Below are 19,114 nucleotides of genomic sequence, written 5' to 3' on the forward strand. Positions count from 1 at the left end.
TTTGGGATGGGACAATCTTGTATGACACGTGCCTTTGATTGATGCGTGACAATAAGTTGAATTGATGTGTAATTATAAGTTTTGTGATAAATATTATTTTAATGATTTTATATTTTCTTCTATAAGAAAATATTTATGAATATATTAAAGGTTGGTAGTATACATTTTTATGTATAAATATGCTTCTAGCAGCGTGATAATATTTCACCAATCATACTTACCATAAGAAAAATATCATAAAACAAATGACAAAATACTTCACCAATCAAAATATAATTATTAGCCATAAATGCCAGAAAAACATATATGTAAAACCCATTCTAATAGAAAAAACTGACACACAGACTCCTGCCACAAAAACCGAAAAACATCAATATTGCCACAAAGGCATAAGAGGTGACGACTCATATATTATATGATGCATATCTCAATAATATACGAAAATTATTCTCTAAACAAACACATGCAACCAGAGTCTTATCAGAAACTAATCCTATATATAATTTTTATTTATTTATAATTTTTTTTTATCAAAACTAAACAAATCCTCTATTCCATACATATTTTTTCTAATGATTATTATCATTATTCTCACATGTTGATTCAACCAATAAATAACCATATACGAATATTCTTAATGAAATAAATAAAAGTATTAATTAAATAAAAATAACTATTAACAATATACCGATATTAATAGATAGCAATATAAAAAGATTTTAATGAACATAAAAGAAAATAATGAAGAAATTAAACTTAATTAACAATATAATATATAAATGTGAATCAAATCAGGAAATTTCTTCTTCTTCGGCCATTATTTCATCCCTATTTCACATCACGTTCTTACATAGTATGAGCGCATGAGAAAAAATCCTTACATATTCTATGGGCCAGAAATCCAACAATGTCGAAATGCACAAAAAGTAGCCATGAAGAGAAATTAATTATTTCAGTTTGTATCTTTTGAGAAATTAGAAAATCTTAAACAGGAGTATTGGTATGGGTGAGAGATGAATTGAGTTAATAAGTATTTATAAGATTAGGAGTTGAGAGAGAAAATGCAAAATAGTAAAAATAAACTGTATTTTTTTAAAGGCAGGAGAAGGGATATAGTTCCACGTTTAATCTAATTAATCCAATTTATAAAAATTATAACTCAACTTACATTTTCCACTTTCATGAATATCACGTTTCATACATGTCAATAACTACACATTAAGTAATATTAAATCTACTACCATTATCATTATTCAATATAATTATTATATATTAAATTTATTATTGTAATTTGTTTTCCTAATTATCATGAAATTTTATTCTTCTTACACCTATATTATTCAAACTTAATTAATAAAATAATTAAAACAAAATCACATGTATTCTTAAATTTAAGATTATTTAATTTTTCTTAGACTATTTTTTTTCCTATCCTTATCACAATAAATTAATTATTTTAATTAATTAAACTAAATTATGTACTTCTACTTAAATAAAATAAAGGGTGTTTCGATTTACTAAATTAATCACTTGTAAAATAATTGTAATAATTCTAATTTCAAGTATAAATAAATCGTTTTGAGAAAAAATATATATATTTTTAATCTAATTAAATTAATTTATCATAATATAATAACTCATAAAATAATTTATTATGCTAGAAATAAATATTGTATTATCATCATTCTGAATAAAATAATAAAATATATACATATATCGTCGATAGCTTTGAATTTAAATAAAAAGTTAATTATTGTAAAACTCACTTTTTCCATCTCATGAATAAAATAAATAAACACAACATATACTTGTGAAAAGCCTCCTCGCACCTATCATCCTTTGTTCAAACATCTTCAAATCTAAAAACATGTTTGTGCTTCCTCTGTTCATGTTGATTCTTAGCCTCCAATTCAATAGAAAGCACTGTGATCCTCTTCAATGACTTATATTCATATATCCACTTAAACCTCTTTAGCCCGTAACTTTGAAGTTTGTGGGTTGAAGAATGAACCTTGTAGAGATTAACATGTTTAGATTCCGAATTTTGTTTTATTTAAAAAATAAATCAGAATGAGATGGATGAGAATTCATTAATGAGGTAGACAAGTCACATGGCCTAACCATTTGTTACATCAGCATTTTTGAATAATGAACTAAAAATACTAATTTTGATCAAAAAGACACAAACATTAGATTCAAAAGTACAGAGTTTGATTGTGCATTTATAAAGAAATAATTTCTTTGTTTTTGGTCCAAAATAAAAGATTACTTGTATTGGTCACCAAGCTCCAAAGCCTCTAATAAATGTCCACAACTGCATTTGGTGTCCTTACCTTAATAAGATGACCAATGCCAACACTTGAATTCAATGATCTTAAAAGCCTAACCCACATCAAAAAGAAAAACAAAAACTCAATTTTTTCTGATTTTTGAGAAAATCATCAATCTGTTTGAACAGAATATGAGATTCTCAGCAGTTTATTTAGTCTTATCATTGGCGTTGGTAATCTCAGAAGCAGCAACATGTTCCACATTTTTCACCAGAGAGGAAAAGCTATCAGAATTCAACCACAAACTTGCTAATCTTTCGCCACCTTTGCCATCATCTTCACAAACAAACACAGTAAGCAATTTAGCTATATGTACATTGAAGTATTACTAGTATTTGTTTTGTAAAAATTTGAAACTTATTTTCTGTGTGCATTACTAGAGTAGTAAGAGGGTATTGTACCTGAGTGAATATGGCGCAGACCCAACAGGATCAAAGGAGAGTAGTGATGCGATATTGAAAGCTGTGGAGGATGCATTTAAGATGCAAAAGGGTCTTGAATTGGTAGCAGGTGTGAATGATTTGGGAGGTGTTGTTATTGATTTGGGAGGTGGAGATTACAAAATCAGTAAACCAATTACTTTTACCCCAGGTGGTGGCAATGTTGTGGTTAGTATATTATCTCTTTCATCATCTTTTTCTACCATATATTTTTTATTTTACAGTTGTGAATGTCTTTCACTTCGTAATGTAAATTTAATTTTAAATATTTATCCAGATATTTTGATCTATTAAATGTTTAGACAAATATTTTAATAAATTTAAGTTGTATTTTCTATAAATTTTAAATAATTGTATTTAACTTTTGTAGACGTCCTTTTTTCAACTTTTCAGCTAGGCTTACACGACCAAACATGCACGACATGCCGCGTGTTTACCTTACCTGTATATCACTTTTCTCTTTACAAATAAGTTTAGGTTCAGATTTTTTAGGGACAATATTTTTGTCTTTTTAAAGTTATTATTTAATTAATTATATTAAATTGGTCTTTTAAATTATTATACCCAAGACCATTTGATTAAGAAGTAGTAGTGCTTCTCTTACATCCGCAATCCGAAGTTATATATATAGAAATTATTTATATGACTTTTTTAATGTGTTTGCCATAATGATTTAATAGTTAAACCTTTCATATTATTTTTAAGAATTTTTTAATGTTTTATCGAATGAAAAAATACGTAACACTCCAATTTTTTTTAGCTTCAATACAAAATTTTGCAATATCACATAATGTTAAATTAAAATTATAACAATCATATGATGTGTGTAATGCTCTAGGATTAACATCTAATAATTTTTTTTTTAGGTCTTAATGTTTATCTTTCATATTTGATCCATTATCATATTCTTGTCCTCTCACATTATTAATATCTAGACCAAGAATTTTCAATATATTTTGTAAATCCTAAAACAATACTTGCCATTATTAATACCTATATTTGCATCATTTGAAATAGAATTGTAGGATGTTTTCTAAAAAATTATGAGTAGCACATCTTATGAGATTTATTATCAATTTCAATTAATTCATTTTTTTTTCGTTTTAGATTACTAGACAACTGTTTTCTAGACAATATTCAAACAATCAAAGAGATGAAACAATAGTATTTGATGTGATTTTTAACCTATTGCAGTTTTATCTTTGATGTCCCCGCATAACTAACCGTTTAACTTAAACTCTATAAAAATATATTTTCTATATTCTTCTCCATTTAGAAAATTACAATATAAACAAATTCACTTGCTTTTATTGTATTTAAAAATATTAATTAAATATTTGAGTACATTTTAAATAAAACTCATATATTTATGAAAAATATTATTTAACTTAAACTTTTTAAAGCCCTAATATATCTTAATGATGGGTTATGTAGTAACATAAATATAATAAATTGTGATGTCATAAAATTGTTACATAAGTATGAGTGAATTAAATTATATTAAAATTTTATAATAACATAAATCAATTCATAATTATAATGTGATCTCAAAAATAAAATTATTATATGATTATATATATTTATTTTTGTTAATCACTCGTGAGATGTATAATAATAAACTTTATTAGTTAAGTGCATTAAATTAATTTTAACACATCACTTGTATGTGCACCTTAGAAAGTACATCTTCACATGTATCTTCTTTGCATCTTAACTTTATGAATTGCCTCCACAACAACAAAAACTTTATGAAAAGTATGTTTGTGAACAGGTTAAAGGAGGAACCTTGAGAGCGTCTGATACTTTTCCTGGTGACCGACATCTAGTTGAGCTGTGTTCATCAAATTCCAACAAACTCAAGACAGCAGAATCTATGCAAAGTGGTAACCTCAGTGACATAAAGACACAAAACGATGGTATTTACTATGAAGACATTACTTTCAGGGACATCCTCTTTGATTCAACCTACCGAGGAGGAGGAATCTTCATCGTTGATTCGGCTAGAATCCGAATCAACAACTGCTTCTTCCTGCATTTCACCACAGAAGGAATTCTAGTACAGAAAGGACATGAGACATTCATATCAAGTTGTTTTCTTGGACAACACTCAACAGTTGGTGGTGACCATGGTGAGAAGGACTATTCGGGGGTCGCTATTGATCTTGCTAGTAACGATAACGCTGTCACGGATGTCGCGATTTTCTCGGCAGCTATTGGTATTGTGCTAAGGGGCCAAGCTAATATTCTATCAGGTGTGCATTGTTATAACAAGGCAACAGCATTTGGTGGTATAGGTATCTTAGTGAAATTAGCAGGAAATTCTCTAACTAGAATCGACAACTGTTATATGGATTATACTGGTATAGTAATGGAAGACCCTGTTCAAGTTCATGTCACTAATGGCCTATTTCTCGGGGATGCTAATATTTTAATAAAGTCGGTTGAAGGTCAGATTTTGGGCTTGAATATAGTTGATAATATGTTCAATGGCGATCCTAATAAGAAGGTTCCGATTGTTAATCTAGACGGGCAATTTAGTAATGTTGAACAAGTAGTGATTGATAGAAACAATGTAAATGGTATGGGGCTAAGATCAACGGTTGGGAAGTTAACTGTGAGCGGTAACAGCACGAAATGGGAGGCTGATTTTTCATCGGTTTTGGTATTTCCTAACCGGATTAGTCATGTTCAATATTCATTTTATGCTCAAGGGGAGCCAAAGTTTGTAGCACATTCTGTTACCAATGTGTCGGATAATGTTGTAGTTGTGGAGAGTGAGAAAGAAGCTAAAGGATCTGTCTTCTTCAGAGTTGAACAATAAGAAAAAAAGCTAATAGTGTACAACTATCTTATGATGATTAATGTACTACTATCTTATATATCTAGTCTATTCTTTATGGTTGGAAATGTAAAAATGAAAAGATAATGGAGGAAAGAAGGTGACTAAATCATAGTCATCCCACTAGGCATTGTGCATAAGCAACTTGCACATCATCTAAAACTACACATATTTGTCTTCAAAATTAGTGGCTAAGATAATAGAAAAATTGACTATAAACAATAAGAATAATTTATTGTTAGGTAAGTCAACACTTGGAGTCTTCCATCAAAAGCCTTTGAAGTCCAAAGAGTGGAATTGAATATGAAAAGGCCATAGCAAAAACGATCTCCATACACAGATTTCACAGTTAATTTACGGTTAATCAGGGTCCCTTAAAAAAATTACATGACTCAACAGAAGCTAACACTAAAAAAGATACAGATTATTGTAGTTCAGACAATATTCTTATTCTTCCAAACATGCTCGTATATTACAAATATTGCAAGTGTATCTTTGAAATCAATGTGAGTATGACAAAGTCATGGTAGCACTCTGACAAAGCCTAACTCACAATCAATCCAAACATGCACTAAATAGAAGGAAAAAAACATAAAAATATTCAATTAAGTGGCAACACTCACAAGACACAACACTAAACAAAGAACTCATGAAAAGAAAAAGAACAAAGATGCAGGGTTTGTACTACAAAAGATAAACAAAAAACAGAAGGAAGTGAATGAGAATAAGAAGCTTATTCCAAACCCAGCCATTCAAGATACTCCTAGATGCCCCTGAATCCGAACCACCTGAACCCGAACCGCTCGAACCACTTGGCGCCACTGAAAACAAATCAGAAACAAACAAAAACATCATTGACAATCAGAAACTAATTTCACATACCAAAACACAATTTGTAACTAACTAACTAACTAACCAGCACAAGTGTTTTGAGTTGCAAGAACCGTAGAGATATTGCGAGAAGTATAACCAGCGTAATCACAAAATGTCCGATTACACGAATCAGTAGACGTAGTATTCCCAATCAACACATTCCCAGAGCATTTCGCAGACGGACAAACCGACCAATGATTTATCGGTTTTATATTCGACTCCTCGCATTGCAACATAGAATTGCTGTTGTTATTACTACCAGTAGAGTCACATTTACATTTAACACAATCATTTGCAGTATAGAAATAAGTCCCATTTGGAACAAGCAATGGAAAATCCACCGAATTATTTCCAACATTTGATTTACAAACTGCACAAATCAAACAAACACATAATTTCATTCATTCATTGGCTCAAATCAAGTTAAGACCAGATAGATAAAGTTTTTACCTGGAAGAGGAACATCTAGAACTTGACCGGCTTGAAGTGTTTTAGGATCATCAATACCGTTGATAGAGAGTAGAGTTTGTGGTGTTGTACCATATTTTTGAGCAATGATATCAATGGTATTACCAGCTTCCACAACATGTGCATAATGCAAAACACTGCTGTCATCCACCTTATCACAGCTACAAGGCAAAGGAATCCAAAGCGTATCACCGGCGGTTATATTGTTAGCATCTGGTATGTTATTAGCGGTTTGGATCTGTTGATACTTCACCAAACCGGCAAAACGAACCGTCGCTATTTCGCTTAACGTGTCACCTGGTTTTATTTTGTACCGTGGTAAATTGTTGGATTTACCGATTCCGTTGCCGCATTTGCAGGGAAACGGAACCTTAATGACTTGGCTGGCGTTTAGTTTGTAAGTGTTTTTGGTGTCGGTTGGGAGTTTGTTGGCTCCGAGGAGGTCGAGGAAGTGTTTCACGCCGAACAGGGTTTCGATTTCCTTTAAGGTTGTTGCGTTGGCGGAAGCGTAGTCGGTTAGACTGCGACACGTGGCTTCGGTGGCGCATTTGAAATTTGCTTCTGGTTGAGCTTGTGTTAGTGTTGTTAACAGTAAAGTGGCTACTGTTACTGTTACGGTGAGTAGCCATACAGGAACCATCTTGTTGGTTTCACTTATTTCCTGTTTAGGTTGTTTCTACTTTTTGGTTTTTCTTATCTTGGGTTGTGTTGTTGATGTTTATGTTTCTTATAGGGGAGGGTCTAACTAAGTGGGGGTGTTGGGTTTCATTCAATTCACATTAGAGGTTTTTTGGTTGGCATTGACTTTGACTAGTTAGAAGTCGAATGGTCGTTTTTGTGGTTAAATTTTTTAGATTTTTTTAGAATTTTGAGAATGGTCTATAAGAAAAGAGAGGCATGAGTGTTTTTGTTACAACTTACTAGTACTAGTCAGAGTCACTAGAAGGAGGGCCACCATTTTTAGTCTTGATTCTTGTGGATGGATAGGATAATTCATGGAAATTGCTTAATTATTGCTCATGGATTATTATTATTACATGACTCGGTCAATTGATTGTATTTTATTTTCTATGACTTGTATTCAACTTGACTTGAGGTTTTCTAATTTTGCTAACTTGTTTTATAAAAAATATGAATATTTTCATATAATATAAAATGAGTTTAATTTACTTAATGTCTTTGTTAATTATAATGAGCTAAGTTGGGATACAAAAGATAAAGTTATATTATAATTTTTTTATTAATATTATATTAAAGATTTCATATAACATAAATAAATAAATTAAAAATATTATTTATATTTTATTCAATTTTATGAATGATTTTCTCTTTTCATTCTTATGCATGAATGTTTGGTGGTCTATATGAAGTTCGCAGGTCTATTTTTTTAGAGATTTTTCGTCTATTTAAATGTATTAAAAAAACATTCATAACAAAGTCATATTGATATATAAAATATCATCTATAGAATAAATGACTTAGTTAAAATTAAATGAGACGTGATACATTATAAATGAGACACTTCATATAAAATAAATGAATAGATTAAAATTATTATTTATATTTTACTTCAAGTTCAGGCATGTTTTTCTCCTATTCATATTTATACCTAAAGACTTAGTAACTTATATGTTAATCTTCCTTCTTGGTGATTACACGCCTATTTCTTCACATATACTTCCATCAATTAAATATATCAAAAATACATGCGTAACAAAGTCATGTCGATGTATGAAACACATGAGCTCCTTATAATGAACCACGTACTTCCCAAAGGTATCCAGACACACCTAATGACAGACATGGAAACCTTCATCTATAGAAAATAATGAAATCGTGAGACGATACTTAAATATGGCGAGGTATTTTACTTGTGACATATGCCGATCTATCCCATCAAAAGGCATAGCTAGAAGAAAATTTTGAATGTGTGATGCTTGCAAACATTTAAAAATAGTTTTCTATCTTATGGTCATGTCAAATTAAACTTTAATATCGTGAACAATTTTACTAAAAAAAAGCATTCAACAAAACATGTTTAGTTTTAGGAGACATTTCTTCTTGTTAGTAAAACTATTAAGGTTAAAAGTCAGAATCGTACCACTAAGGTTATCCAAAGGTCTGTTAAAATCAGAGCACATACCACATATTCCATTGTCTCTTAATATATGATCTTATAACACCTAAAATTAGATTCTATAAGCCACAAAAGCATATGAGACAATTATAACTCAACCTTAATCCTGATAGGTAAAGAAGCTGTCTTTCGTTAAGGTTCCCAAGAAAGGATTTCCACCGACCATAATGTTTTTTAACGCCCTATCACATCTATATTGCAAACCAAGTACTTATTTCCTCCATATGAGTTGGTTCATACATCAACAGGTCGAAAAAAATTTAGTGATTCCCATGCGGGATCGAAGTAGAAGACGTTCACATATGGATCTCATAACAATTGAAGAAGATGCATTAAATCAAATCCTAATAGCTCTCTTTGAATAATTTCACCCAACATCTCGAAGTCTAAAGGAAACAATGCACACAATGGTCACTTCCATCACATGAGGCTACAAAATTCAAATATATCGGATATTTAATTCAAGGCCTAATTCTAGACATGTCAGATAATATAAGGTAGTTCAGTTAATTCTTTAAAGTTCTTTATAACGGTCTCGTGGTCAAGATGTCAAAGATACCAAGTATGAATAATAAGAGATATATTTAAACAGTTAAGAAAATGTGGTTGCCCCTAACTCATCCGTATAAAATTAGCTTGTGGGTGGGGATTACCCCACTTATAAGCATATTCATGACATATATTGTCCAATGTGAGACTCTTAACATAATTTCTCACGCCCAATACTAGAAATCTAGGGCGTGGAACTAAATAGTGAGTGACAATAATGGAAATCTGATAGCAGGTGACCCACCGGATCTTAAACGAGGGTTGTCTCAACTTATAATCACATGTTAAAGTCATATATTGTCTGATGTAACATAAACAAACACTATGTATAATAATTTAAAATTAAATATACATTTAAAAATAAATTATATTTCTAAAAGACAAAGGTAGTGTTGGATCATCAATTCGGGGGTCAACCGGAAAAAAACATTTTTACATTGAAGTTTTTTTCTTTGAGTAACACGTCTTGTGAGAGACACACCACATACTCACCAAAAACCTTAAGGTGATATGTGTGTAGGTTCTCTCATTTATAAATGTTCAAGTCTTCATTTTTTTAATCAATGTGGAACTTCCCCAAACTTTGAGAATCAAAGTTTTATAACGCACACTTGTTATTCTTAATACTTCATCTCAAGTGTGAGTCTATGCACAATGTTATCTCTCAAGTGAAAGTTCTTTCATCCACATATATTTATATTGCCGTTGACATTCTTCAACGGGACACCTCTTATTCACCACATATATTTTCAATACAAGGAAGTCAGTTCCTCACTCGAACCAAATGCTTCTAATACCACTGTTATGTCATCAATTTAAGGGGTCAAACACGAGAAAATATTTTTATATTATTATTTTTATGAATAACACATTTTGTGAGAGACATCACATACTCATTCAAAATCTTAAAATAATAGATATGTAAGTTCTTTCATTTATAAATATTTAAATCTTTATTTTTTTTTATCGATATAGAATTTCCTAACACTTTATTTTTCAAAATTTTCTAATTTACCTTTGTTATTATGAATAGATAGTACTTACTTTTGATTAAGATAAGTAAAATTAAACATGAGAATGGAAAAAAATAATAATAAAGAAGTCTCTTTCGAGGACTTGTATACCCACATGGAGAGCTGACTAGACTAATTGTTGTTTTCTTCTTCTTCTTTTCTTGCGTGTTTGTTCACGTCAAAAGGGTTGGAATATTTAAATATGAAATTTTAAGTTTGCACTGTCTTAAGAAATTTTGGTTGAAATTTTAACTTAACAAATCTCTGAAAATATCATAAGATAAAGACAGGAGTGAGCGGATAATAAAAAAAGGCGTGACTTAGCTGCTTAACACATCTCCATAGATCGAACACCTTAGAAATGTGGAAGAAGACAAAATAAGGATTAAAAAATAAAAGGAAAATGCTAATTAGTCAGCATTGGTTAATAAAAGTATAAACTTTATATTAAAAAATGTGGTATTCAATCATGCGTTATAGTTACCTTGCATATTCTTACCACCTATCCTATATATATATTTTTTCTACTATGAAAACAAGATTGATCTACCACATGCCACATGATCCAAACAACATGAATAATGACAAAAATAACAATAATATAATTGACTTGAGTACTCCCACAACAGTTAGAAGTGTCCAAAATAGATGAGATGTAATGGGATTCATCTCTATGCCAAATAGAAGAAAAAACTCACCAATTTTCAAGAATTTTTACAAAAAAGATTACATGAGTTATAAGAAAAAAATCACTCATATTTTAAAGGATAAAATTTATTTTCTACTCAAAATATTTTTCAATCTCTTAAACTCTTTATATTAGAATCACATAAATCCAAGATGTTCAGAAGTGATTCTCAATTCCCATTAAATATTTTTAAAGATTTCTCAATTTTCAACAACACACTCTTAAGAATTTAGTATTGTCTATCCAATATTACCACTATGATTCTCAAACCATTTTTTTCCGTATTGAATTCTAAAGTTCTTATGATTATAAGGACAAGCATGCAATAAATACATATTTATAATTGCTTAAACCCAACAAATCAATACAAAATCCCAAAATATAACCCATAAATAAACGGATCCACAAATTAAAACAACTAAACCTAATACACGCGAACCGAGAAAACATGACCAAGCTCCAACAAATTGAGAAAACCGAACTATTTTTATGATGTATTTGAGACCATCCATCCAGACTTTCCCAAATTCAATGTTTTCAATCTTTTAACAACTTCAACTTTTATTTGTTTCTCGTACCTTTTGTTTTTATCTCCTAACTTCACATAAATTATTACTTTTTTAGCATTGGAACATCTGCATGCAATTCTACGTGTTTATTTGATGCAATAACTTCAATGATCTTGATTATTTTAGTGAGTATTGTAAAGTTGAATGAGCCACCGACTACGGTATTTAGTAGTTGTTTTATCTTTAATTTGAGACAATTGCAAAAATATTTGCATCTGATTTATTGCATCAAGGTTTAGGCATGCAACCAAATCTTCTTAAATATTTTGTAGGATTCACTAGATGATTATCTATTTTTTGATATGAAAATAACAATTTCTTACTCTCTCTCATCAATAAAGATGCTAAAAAATACTCTTTCAAGAATGATTTTTGCATGGAGACCCATGTAATAATGATATATGTTGGAAGCTGATTAAACTTTCATAAATGTCTTTGGTTAATGTAAACAAAAATAATATCAATCTATTTTCTTCTTTATTATGCTCATCCATCTTGACAGTGATACATATTGTGAGGAAATTATTCAGATGTTAGTTTGCATATTCATTTATCCTTCCGACAAAAAATTTGTGTTCCAACTTTTACAGCAGTGTTAAGTTGAATTCAAAATTTGCTACAGTTACAAGCTGATTAACAATGGTCTGTTTGTGAATATGGCTTAAAAAATCTAAAAAATATGGGGGTTGGGGTTTAATTTAATATAAGTTATCGATTTTAAAAAGTTGTATATTATAGTTTTCGCAGCGAAGGCGAAAGCGGTGCTCGAGGGATCACTGTAGATGTTGCTCAACCTCTTACTTGTAGAGTTTAACTGTAAAGTTACAATGAGTAAGCGTAGCTAATTCTATTTTATTAGGGTCAGGTGTAGTCATATATTATACTCATGTCTTAATTACGGTCATGATGTTTTATGTAATTCTACTTAAGCTTTAATATTGATGATTCTTCATGATTAATGCTTGTATTGGATTAGCTACCTAAAACATATTCTCATGATATGAATTAACATACACGAGGTACATGTCGTTACTAGATCGTCTCCATCTATTGGATATTAATGCCTAGAGATAGGGTTAAGTTTAATATCCATATAATACTGTTAATCGATATCAATATCTTTATGACTTAATGCATGATCCAAGATCTTCAAATGTGTCCTCATAACTCACCCATATAATTCAAATGGATCAAGAAGTTAGGTTCATGAGCAGATGAAAGTTTGAATACAACTCATGAAAAGTCAACAGATGCTTAAAGTCAAAGTTTGACTAGATTTTTGGTCAACTATGGACCTTTCAAGTCAAGGATCACGAAAATATGATCAATGAAGTCATTTGATCAAGTTTAATCAAGAAAATCAAGATTACTTGCAAAAAGGGATAAAGATGGAGAATTTGGAATTTTCACCGAGTCCCTAAAAACCATGTTCAACTACCCAACTTTTCAAGGCCATAAATTATGATCCAAGCCACCATTTTCTTTGTTCCAATGATCAAATTGAAGGTCTTGCTTCATACTTCAACTTTGTCCTAGATGATGAAACCTCAAAAATGTATGGATGGAGAGATATAGGGCAATGAAATGGAGGATTTGTTTGCTATTCAAGTGATAAAACACTTAGTGAAATTTTCAGCATGCTGACCTAATCAAATGACCAACTTTATGCCAGATTTTCACCAAGATCCCAACTGATTCAAGTAAAATGCTCAACATGAAAGTTGTAGATCATGATTCCATATTTCCAAAATGTCCAAGAGCAATAATTTCCCATGCTTGAGCTAAGAGAATCGAATTTGGGAAGACAACATCATGAAGTGGTTCATAGGTCGAGTTACAAGTCAAGTTGCATTGCAAATCCAAGCAAATCTGCAAGGTCTCATAGTACATGTCCTTATTGATTCCAAATCTCACTCTAATTAGAAGATTTCACATACTTTTGAGCCATTATCCAAGCAACTAATCCATTACACAATGAATCATTCCATTTTTGGCATAAATGTCACACTTCCACTTGTGTAAAGTGACTTTAATCCAACAATTAGTACCATGGAGCTCCCAAATGACTTTGGCTCTAATACACACTAACTCTAAACCTCAAGTCAACCCCTATGTTGGTAACTACTTTGAACCTCTTAACTATCTCAATCGAGAGTCATTGGTTGACCGTGCTGTTGAGACATCTCTATATTACAAAGTCTTTGAACTTGAGAATATCTAAGTCCCTAACACCTGTCAAAGAACTAACTTGTTGGACATGTTTCGAAGAACTAACTCTATCGAAGAACTAACTTGCACAGATCTCTTCGACATTTTGGACATGTTTCAAAGAGTGATGATCATAATCTTGTAGATCTGCTCCCAAGACTCTTTCAAACCAGTATTTTCCTCGACTCAACTGATAGGTTAGTCGAAACATTTTAGTCGACATAGTTAGTATGTCGAAACTTTTGGTTGAAACTTTTGACACATAGTGTTTTCAATGTAGCTATTAACATTTTTTTTGTTAATTTTCTTCAGCTAAGATTCCCAGTCTAATAGTCATAAATGAGTAGGCATGATAATATAACCCATACCCGCAAGTACCTACCCGAACCCGCCCCAAATTTGACGGAGAAAATCCGTTTTGAATGAGTTTGGGTTCATGTTTGAGTTTTCCCTAATTATAAAATATGGGGACGAGTCAGATAATGGGGACATTAGTACATATTTCGAACTCGTCCTTGAACCCACCTCGTTTATTTTATTATGCACTTTATTATTTTAGTTTTGATTATTTAGAATATTAAATATGTGATTAATGTTTTGATTGATTTGTATTTATTATTCGAAATATTTGAAATGTAGGCATAATTTTTTTGAAAATTTTTAATTTTATTATTTTTAATGTAATTTGATTTTGGAAAAAATAAATATTTTTATTAAAAAAATTAATTTAATTAATAGATGGTGGTGGGGCAAGGATACTCGAACCTAACCTGAATCTGTTTGGAGCGAGTTTGAATTTTAATTATCCATCTTCGATGGAGATTGGGGCGGGAAACAACGATTATTTTGAGATTCAGGTTTAGGTTTGGGGGAGATGAAAACCGTATCCGACCCTCTCCGTTGCCATGTCTATAAATGAATAATGAGGTCAATGGCTACAAGGATTCTGATAAAGTGTCCAAACGATCGGTCAAATCTTGACCTATTTATATTTTCATTAGAGCAAATGGAATTTTCTATGCTACTTGTAATGACAAAAAAGATGTTAGATGTCCAATATTCTTGTGAGAGTCAATGCATTCTGATCTAAACATGTTTCGCGAATTATAATTGAAGATTAGGGTTGAAGTTCCTTAATCCAAGCAAATAACAAGAGAGGTTTCAAGTTCCAATTAAAGATTGATCTTACTCTCTTAAATTTTCTAAGGAAAGAACAATTAAATTCATAAAGGTCTTTTCCTAATGAAGTCAACCTCGAATATCTAATCGATTTTCACAATATAGCAAATTTGTTGCGCAAGAAATCCACATAAAAAGAAGTTTTTCCCCTTTTTGGCCAAATGATTATTTTGTGTAAATTATATTTGCATGTTTCATTTCGAATTAAGTATTCATCTTTAAGAAACATTATTGTGATTCTATTACTTTTAACACATGGTTGCGAAAGCTGACTCAAAAATATCATACACATTTCTTAGATTTTTTGTTTGATTTGAAATTTTGTGGTAGAAGAGAGGGTGACTGATAGTAAAGGAGAAGAAACATTTAAATACGTCCACTTGACTATCTCTAATTTTGACATGGCTAAGATGAATAATAAACCTTTCCTTTAGAGCTAAACATTCTATTTTATTTCTCATTTTTTTAGTTTTTCTTGGATTATTTTTTTGTATATGCATGTACTTATGTGACGAGCTTAAAGTGTTGTGATCATACAAAATGTGTTGTGATCACACAAAATTTTCTCTTAGTACAAACGAAAAATAGTGAGATGTTTCAAGAGATGTTACTAGTAGTTCTACTTCTACTAGCACATGAAATGACAAGTATTTTTGCGGCAACCCCACGCCGCACCATTCTTAGAAGTGGAAGGCAAAAGAACGTGATAACTTGTTAGTGGATTCAATCATTTGACATCCATCACATCAACCCCCTTCACAAGGTTACTAGTATTAGCTTCATTAATTTGAACAAAAGAGTGGATTATCAACTAAGAATCTTTCATGTCCAATGATGCCAATGCAACCAATTCATTTCTCCACTCATTAATTTTCTTTGACTACAATCAATGAATTAAAACATCCTCTTTATGTTAGTGGTTATATTTATCTTGTACCAAATTAGTCTCTTCATATATGTGTCACCCTCTCCTATGTTTCACTCATTACTCATTATTTTTCCATCTCCATGGCTGAAAACCATACTCATACTCATTCTCACTCTCAATCTCCTATACCATGTCATGATCATGAACAAGCAGCTGGTTTTGATTGGATGGTTCTAGTGGCAGCTATTTTATGTGCTTTTGTTTGTGCTCTTGGTCTTAATACTATGTTACAATGTGTTTTTCAATGTATTGGTCGTGTACTTACCGAGCCTATACAATGGATTGCTTCTAGGAGGTTGAATTCTGGAATCAAGAAAAAAGATATGGTAGCTTTGCCAACTTCAACATATAGTAGTACTCATGACTCAGGTTCTCCATCTTCAGCTTCTAGTTGTGTCATTTGTTTAGCTGAATTCTGTAATGGAGACCAAATAAGGTTCCTGCCAAAATGCAATCATCATTTCCATGTGGTTTGTATTGATAAGTGGTTGCTGTCTCATTCTTCCTGCCCTACATGCAGGAATCTCACTCGAGTCTAGTAATTATATTATCATAGCTTAGAAAGATTCTAGTACTAGATATAGAGCTAGATCTAGTTATTATTTTATGTAGATTAATTTCTAGGCCTTGTTTGTAAGGTTAGTACTGTTAGAACAATCTTTATTTAAGCAATTAGTTGAAAGAGTGAATGAGTGTTTTGGATTTGAGAAGAGGGAATGACAAGTTTTCTCTTTTGATTGCTAGCAAACTTACAAAGCTAACTAAGTTTATAAGTATCATCATCACTAATATGAATTAGTTTTGACACATTGCCTAATTCATACTCGATAAAACTTCATTCCTATCTTATTCTTTAGATCTTTAAGCCAATTGATTCTCGGTAGTAATAAAGTTTTAGATTCTCTTTGTTAATTTGATCACGAAGAAAATGGTATTTTCTCTCTATATATTTACTTCTATCCATTGTTATTGAGTCTTGATTAAGTTTAGTGTAGAAATGTTGTCCACATGTAGCTCCATTACCTCACATGTGTTCAATTTGAGTTACTTCATGAGCATTTTGAAGCCATAGGCCTTGACATATTGCAAGTGATGAAGCAACTTACTCAACTTTGCATGATGAAAAAGCATTGCATCTTGCTTCCTTAGGTTTTTCAATGAACCTGCTCACTAGTCCTACACTATAGATTATATCAAATCTCGTATTGCACGCCTATCTTATTTAGTAAGCCAATAATTTGTTTTTACAATGTTGGGTCCATTGGTTTTTCATCGACTTCCTTGTTCATTTTGATTCTTGTTTTCTTTGTGTCACTGTTGGCTTAGATTTCACGTCTTGAACTTCTTCGATATGTATTCAACATATTTATTTTTCCGAAGAAAATTGTCCTTGTTTGTCCTAGTGAATTAAATACCTAGGAAGTAAGACAGTTTGTCCTAGTGAATTAAATCCCTAGGAAGTAAGACAATTTGCCAAGGTCAGATATTTCAAACTCATTCGTTATGATTCTTTTTAGTCAATTTCACCCTCGTTAGTGTATGTTACTGACAAGTCATCTACATATAAACAAAGTATTACCATATAAGATATTGAAGAGTTCTTAACATATACATCATGCTTTTAAAAGCAATTCGTAAACATCAATTTTTGCATACACACAAAAAGTCATCAATCCTTTTGTTCCAAGTTTTAGGATCTTGCCTTAATTCACTAGAGCATTCTTTAATATGTATATTGTCCCTTTGGTCAATTTTTCAAAACCAAGAGGTTGCCTTACATATATTTCTTCTTCTAGATGCTATCAAGAAAGACTAACTTTACATCGAGCTCATACATGGGCTAACCTCTATATGATGCAACATTTGCAATCAATATAATGGTCTCAACTCTTGCCACCGGTGCAATAATCTTATTGAATTCTAGGTTTTGTCTTTGCAGAAATCCCTTTCCAGCCAATATAGTTAAGTTCACAAATTATGTTTCTACAAACATTTTTTTTGTTTTGGATGATTTCGTTGTCAATAAAACTTTTCATATTTTTTCAAAACCTTTATTAAAATCCAACAAAAACATAAATAATTAAAATTAAAATTACTCAAACTTATTATAAAAGACACTTAAAAACATTTAATGGTTGAGGGTTATCTACATCCCAAATTTGAATATTTTTCTTTGTCCCCAAAAAACAAACTTGAAACTTGATATTTAAAAAAAAAGTTTTTAAAAATATAGCAATTTTACATGCTTAATGATAATGTATGTACCGGTCAAAAAATACATGTGTGCATGTTACTTGATGGGTGTATTCCGTAAATATACAGAATCAATTGTAGTTTTAAAAGATATCGAATCCATAGAGACTAATAATTAACATTATCGTTATCTATTGATGTTATGTTTATCTAAGGCTATAAAATGATAAAATAGGGGGAAACTAAAAATTAAGAATAAAATAGATCTCGGAAAATAATCAGATAAGAGAGACCGGAATGTGGTTTCCTGTGTACCTCTGGGACTCAATAAATTATATGCATTTGTTATGTTTAAAATACTTTTCGTGAGAAAATATTTAGTTTAAAAACACTAGACTCACCGTCGCGCTATTGGCTCGTGCTATACTTCGGAACCATAAATGTCATGCTGTCGCTCCACACTTACAACTTTCAAACTATTTTTTAAAAACTATTAAGTCATAATTAATGTCTAAAACGTTGTCGTTGTTTTTAGAAATTAAAGATCTGATTTTTACTTGTTGGGTACTGATCTCACGCTATCGTGTTGTTGACCGTTACCGAGGTGTTTTGAAATCGCAGATGTAGAAAATTACATAAGCAGATAAATTATCGGTCTCACATTATTGTGTTGTTGACCGGTATTAGAACGTTTTGACTT

The 19,114-nt window shown here is 31.0% G+C and overlaps 3 protein-coding genes across 3 annotated transcripts; 2 read left to right on the forward strand and 1 right to left on the reverse strand.

Moving 5' to 3' along the window:
* The first annotated feature begins 2,269 nt into the window (after nt 1–2,269).
* LOC127108413 (polygalacturonase QRT3) lies at nt 2,270–5,667 on the forward strand. Its single transcript, XM_051045873.1, has 3 exons — nt 2,270–2,623; nt 2,711–2,938; nt 4,542–5,667. Exons 1-3 carry the CDS (start codon nt 2,462–2,464, stop codon nt 5,589–5,591), a joined length of 1,440 nt encoding a protein of 479 aa, XP_050901830.1. The 5' UTR covers nt 2,270–2,461; the 3' UTR covers nt 5,592–5,667.
* A 345-nt stretch (nt 5,668–6,012) lies between these two features.
* On the reverse strand, nt 6,013–7,830 carry LOC127108414 (lysM domain-containing GPI-anchored protein 2). Its single transcript, XM_051045875.1, has 3 exons — nt 6,933–7,830; nt 6,526–6,852; nt 6,013–6,430 (listed from the first exon to the last, which is right to left on the reverse strand). Exons 1-3 carry the CDS (start codon nt 7,588–7,590, stop codon nt 6,294–6,296), a joined length of 1,122 nt encoding a protein of 373 aa, XP_050901832.1. The 5' UTR covers nt 7,591–7,830; the 3' UTR covers nt 6,013–6,293.
* An 8,228-nt stretch (nt 7,831–16,058) lies between these two features.
* On the forward strand, nt 16,059–17,028 carry LOC127101592 (RING-H2 finger protein ATL73). Its single transcript, XM_051039044.1, has one exon. It carries the CDS (start codon nt 16,302–16,304, stop codon nt 16,758–16,760), a length of 459 nt encoding a protein of 152 aa, XP_050895001.1. The 5' UTR covers nt 16,059–16,301; the 3' UTR covers nt 16,761–17,028.
* The last annotated feature ends 2,086 nt before the right edge of the window (nt 17,029–19,114 follow it).

This window comes from Lathyrus oleraceus, chromosome 7 (assembly GCF_024323335.1).
Source record: "Lathyrus oleraceus cultivar Zhongwan6 chromosome 7, CAAS_Psat_ZW6_1.0, whole genome shotgun sequence".
Lineage (NCBI taxonomy): Eukaryota > Viridiplantae > Streptophyta > Magnoliopsida > Fabales > Fabaceae > Lathyrus > Lathyrus oleraceus.

What these genes read in the sequence shown, in the direction of transcription:
- LOC127108413 (XM_051045873.1), top strand. Translation starts at nt 2,462, where the DNA reads ATGAGATTCTCAGCAGTTTATTTAGTCTTATCATTGGCGTTGGTAATC. An exon ending in CATCTTCACAAACAAACACA is followed by an intron (nt 2,624 to 2,710) that starts GTAAGCAATTTA and finishes GTGCATTACTAG; the next exon opens with AGTAGTAAGAGGGTATTGTA. An exon ending in CAGGTGGTGGCAATGTTGTG is followed by an intron (nt 2,939 to 4,541) that starts GTTAGTATATTA and finishes GTTTGTGAACAG; the next exon opens with GTTAAAGGAGGAACCTTGAG.
- LOC127108414 (XM_051045875.1), bottom strand. Translation starts at nt 7,590, where the DNA reads ATGGTTCCTGTATGGCTACTCACCGTAACAGTAACAGTAGCCACTTTA. An exon ending in TCTAGATGTTCCTCTTCCAG is followed by an intron (nt 6,853 to 6,932) that starts GTAAAAACTTTA and finishes TGATTTGTGCAG; the next exon opens with TTTGTAAATCAAATGTTGGA. An exon ending in AACTCAAAACACTTGTGCTG is followed by an intron (nt 6,431 to 6,525) that starts GTTAGTTAGTTA and finishes ATTTGTTTTCAG; the next exon opens with TGGCGCCAAGTGGTTCGAGC.
- LOC127101592 (XM_051039044.1), top strand. Translation starts at nt 16,302, where the DNA reads ATGGCTGAAAACCATACTCATACTCATTCTCACTCTCAATCTCCTATA.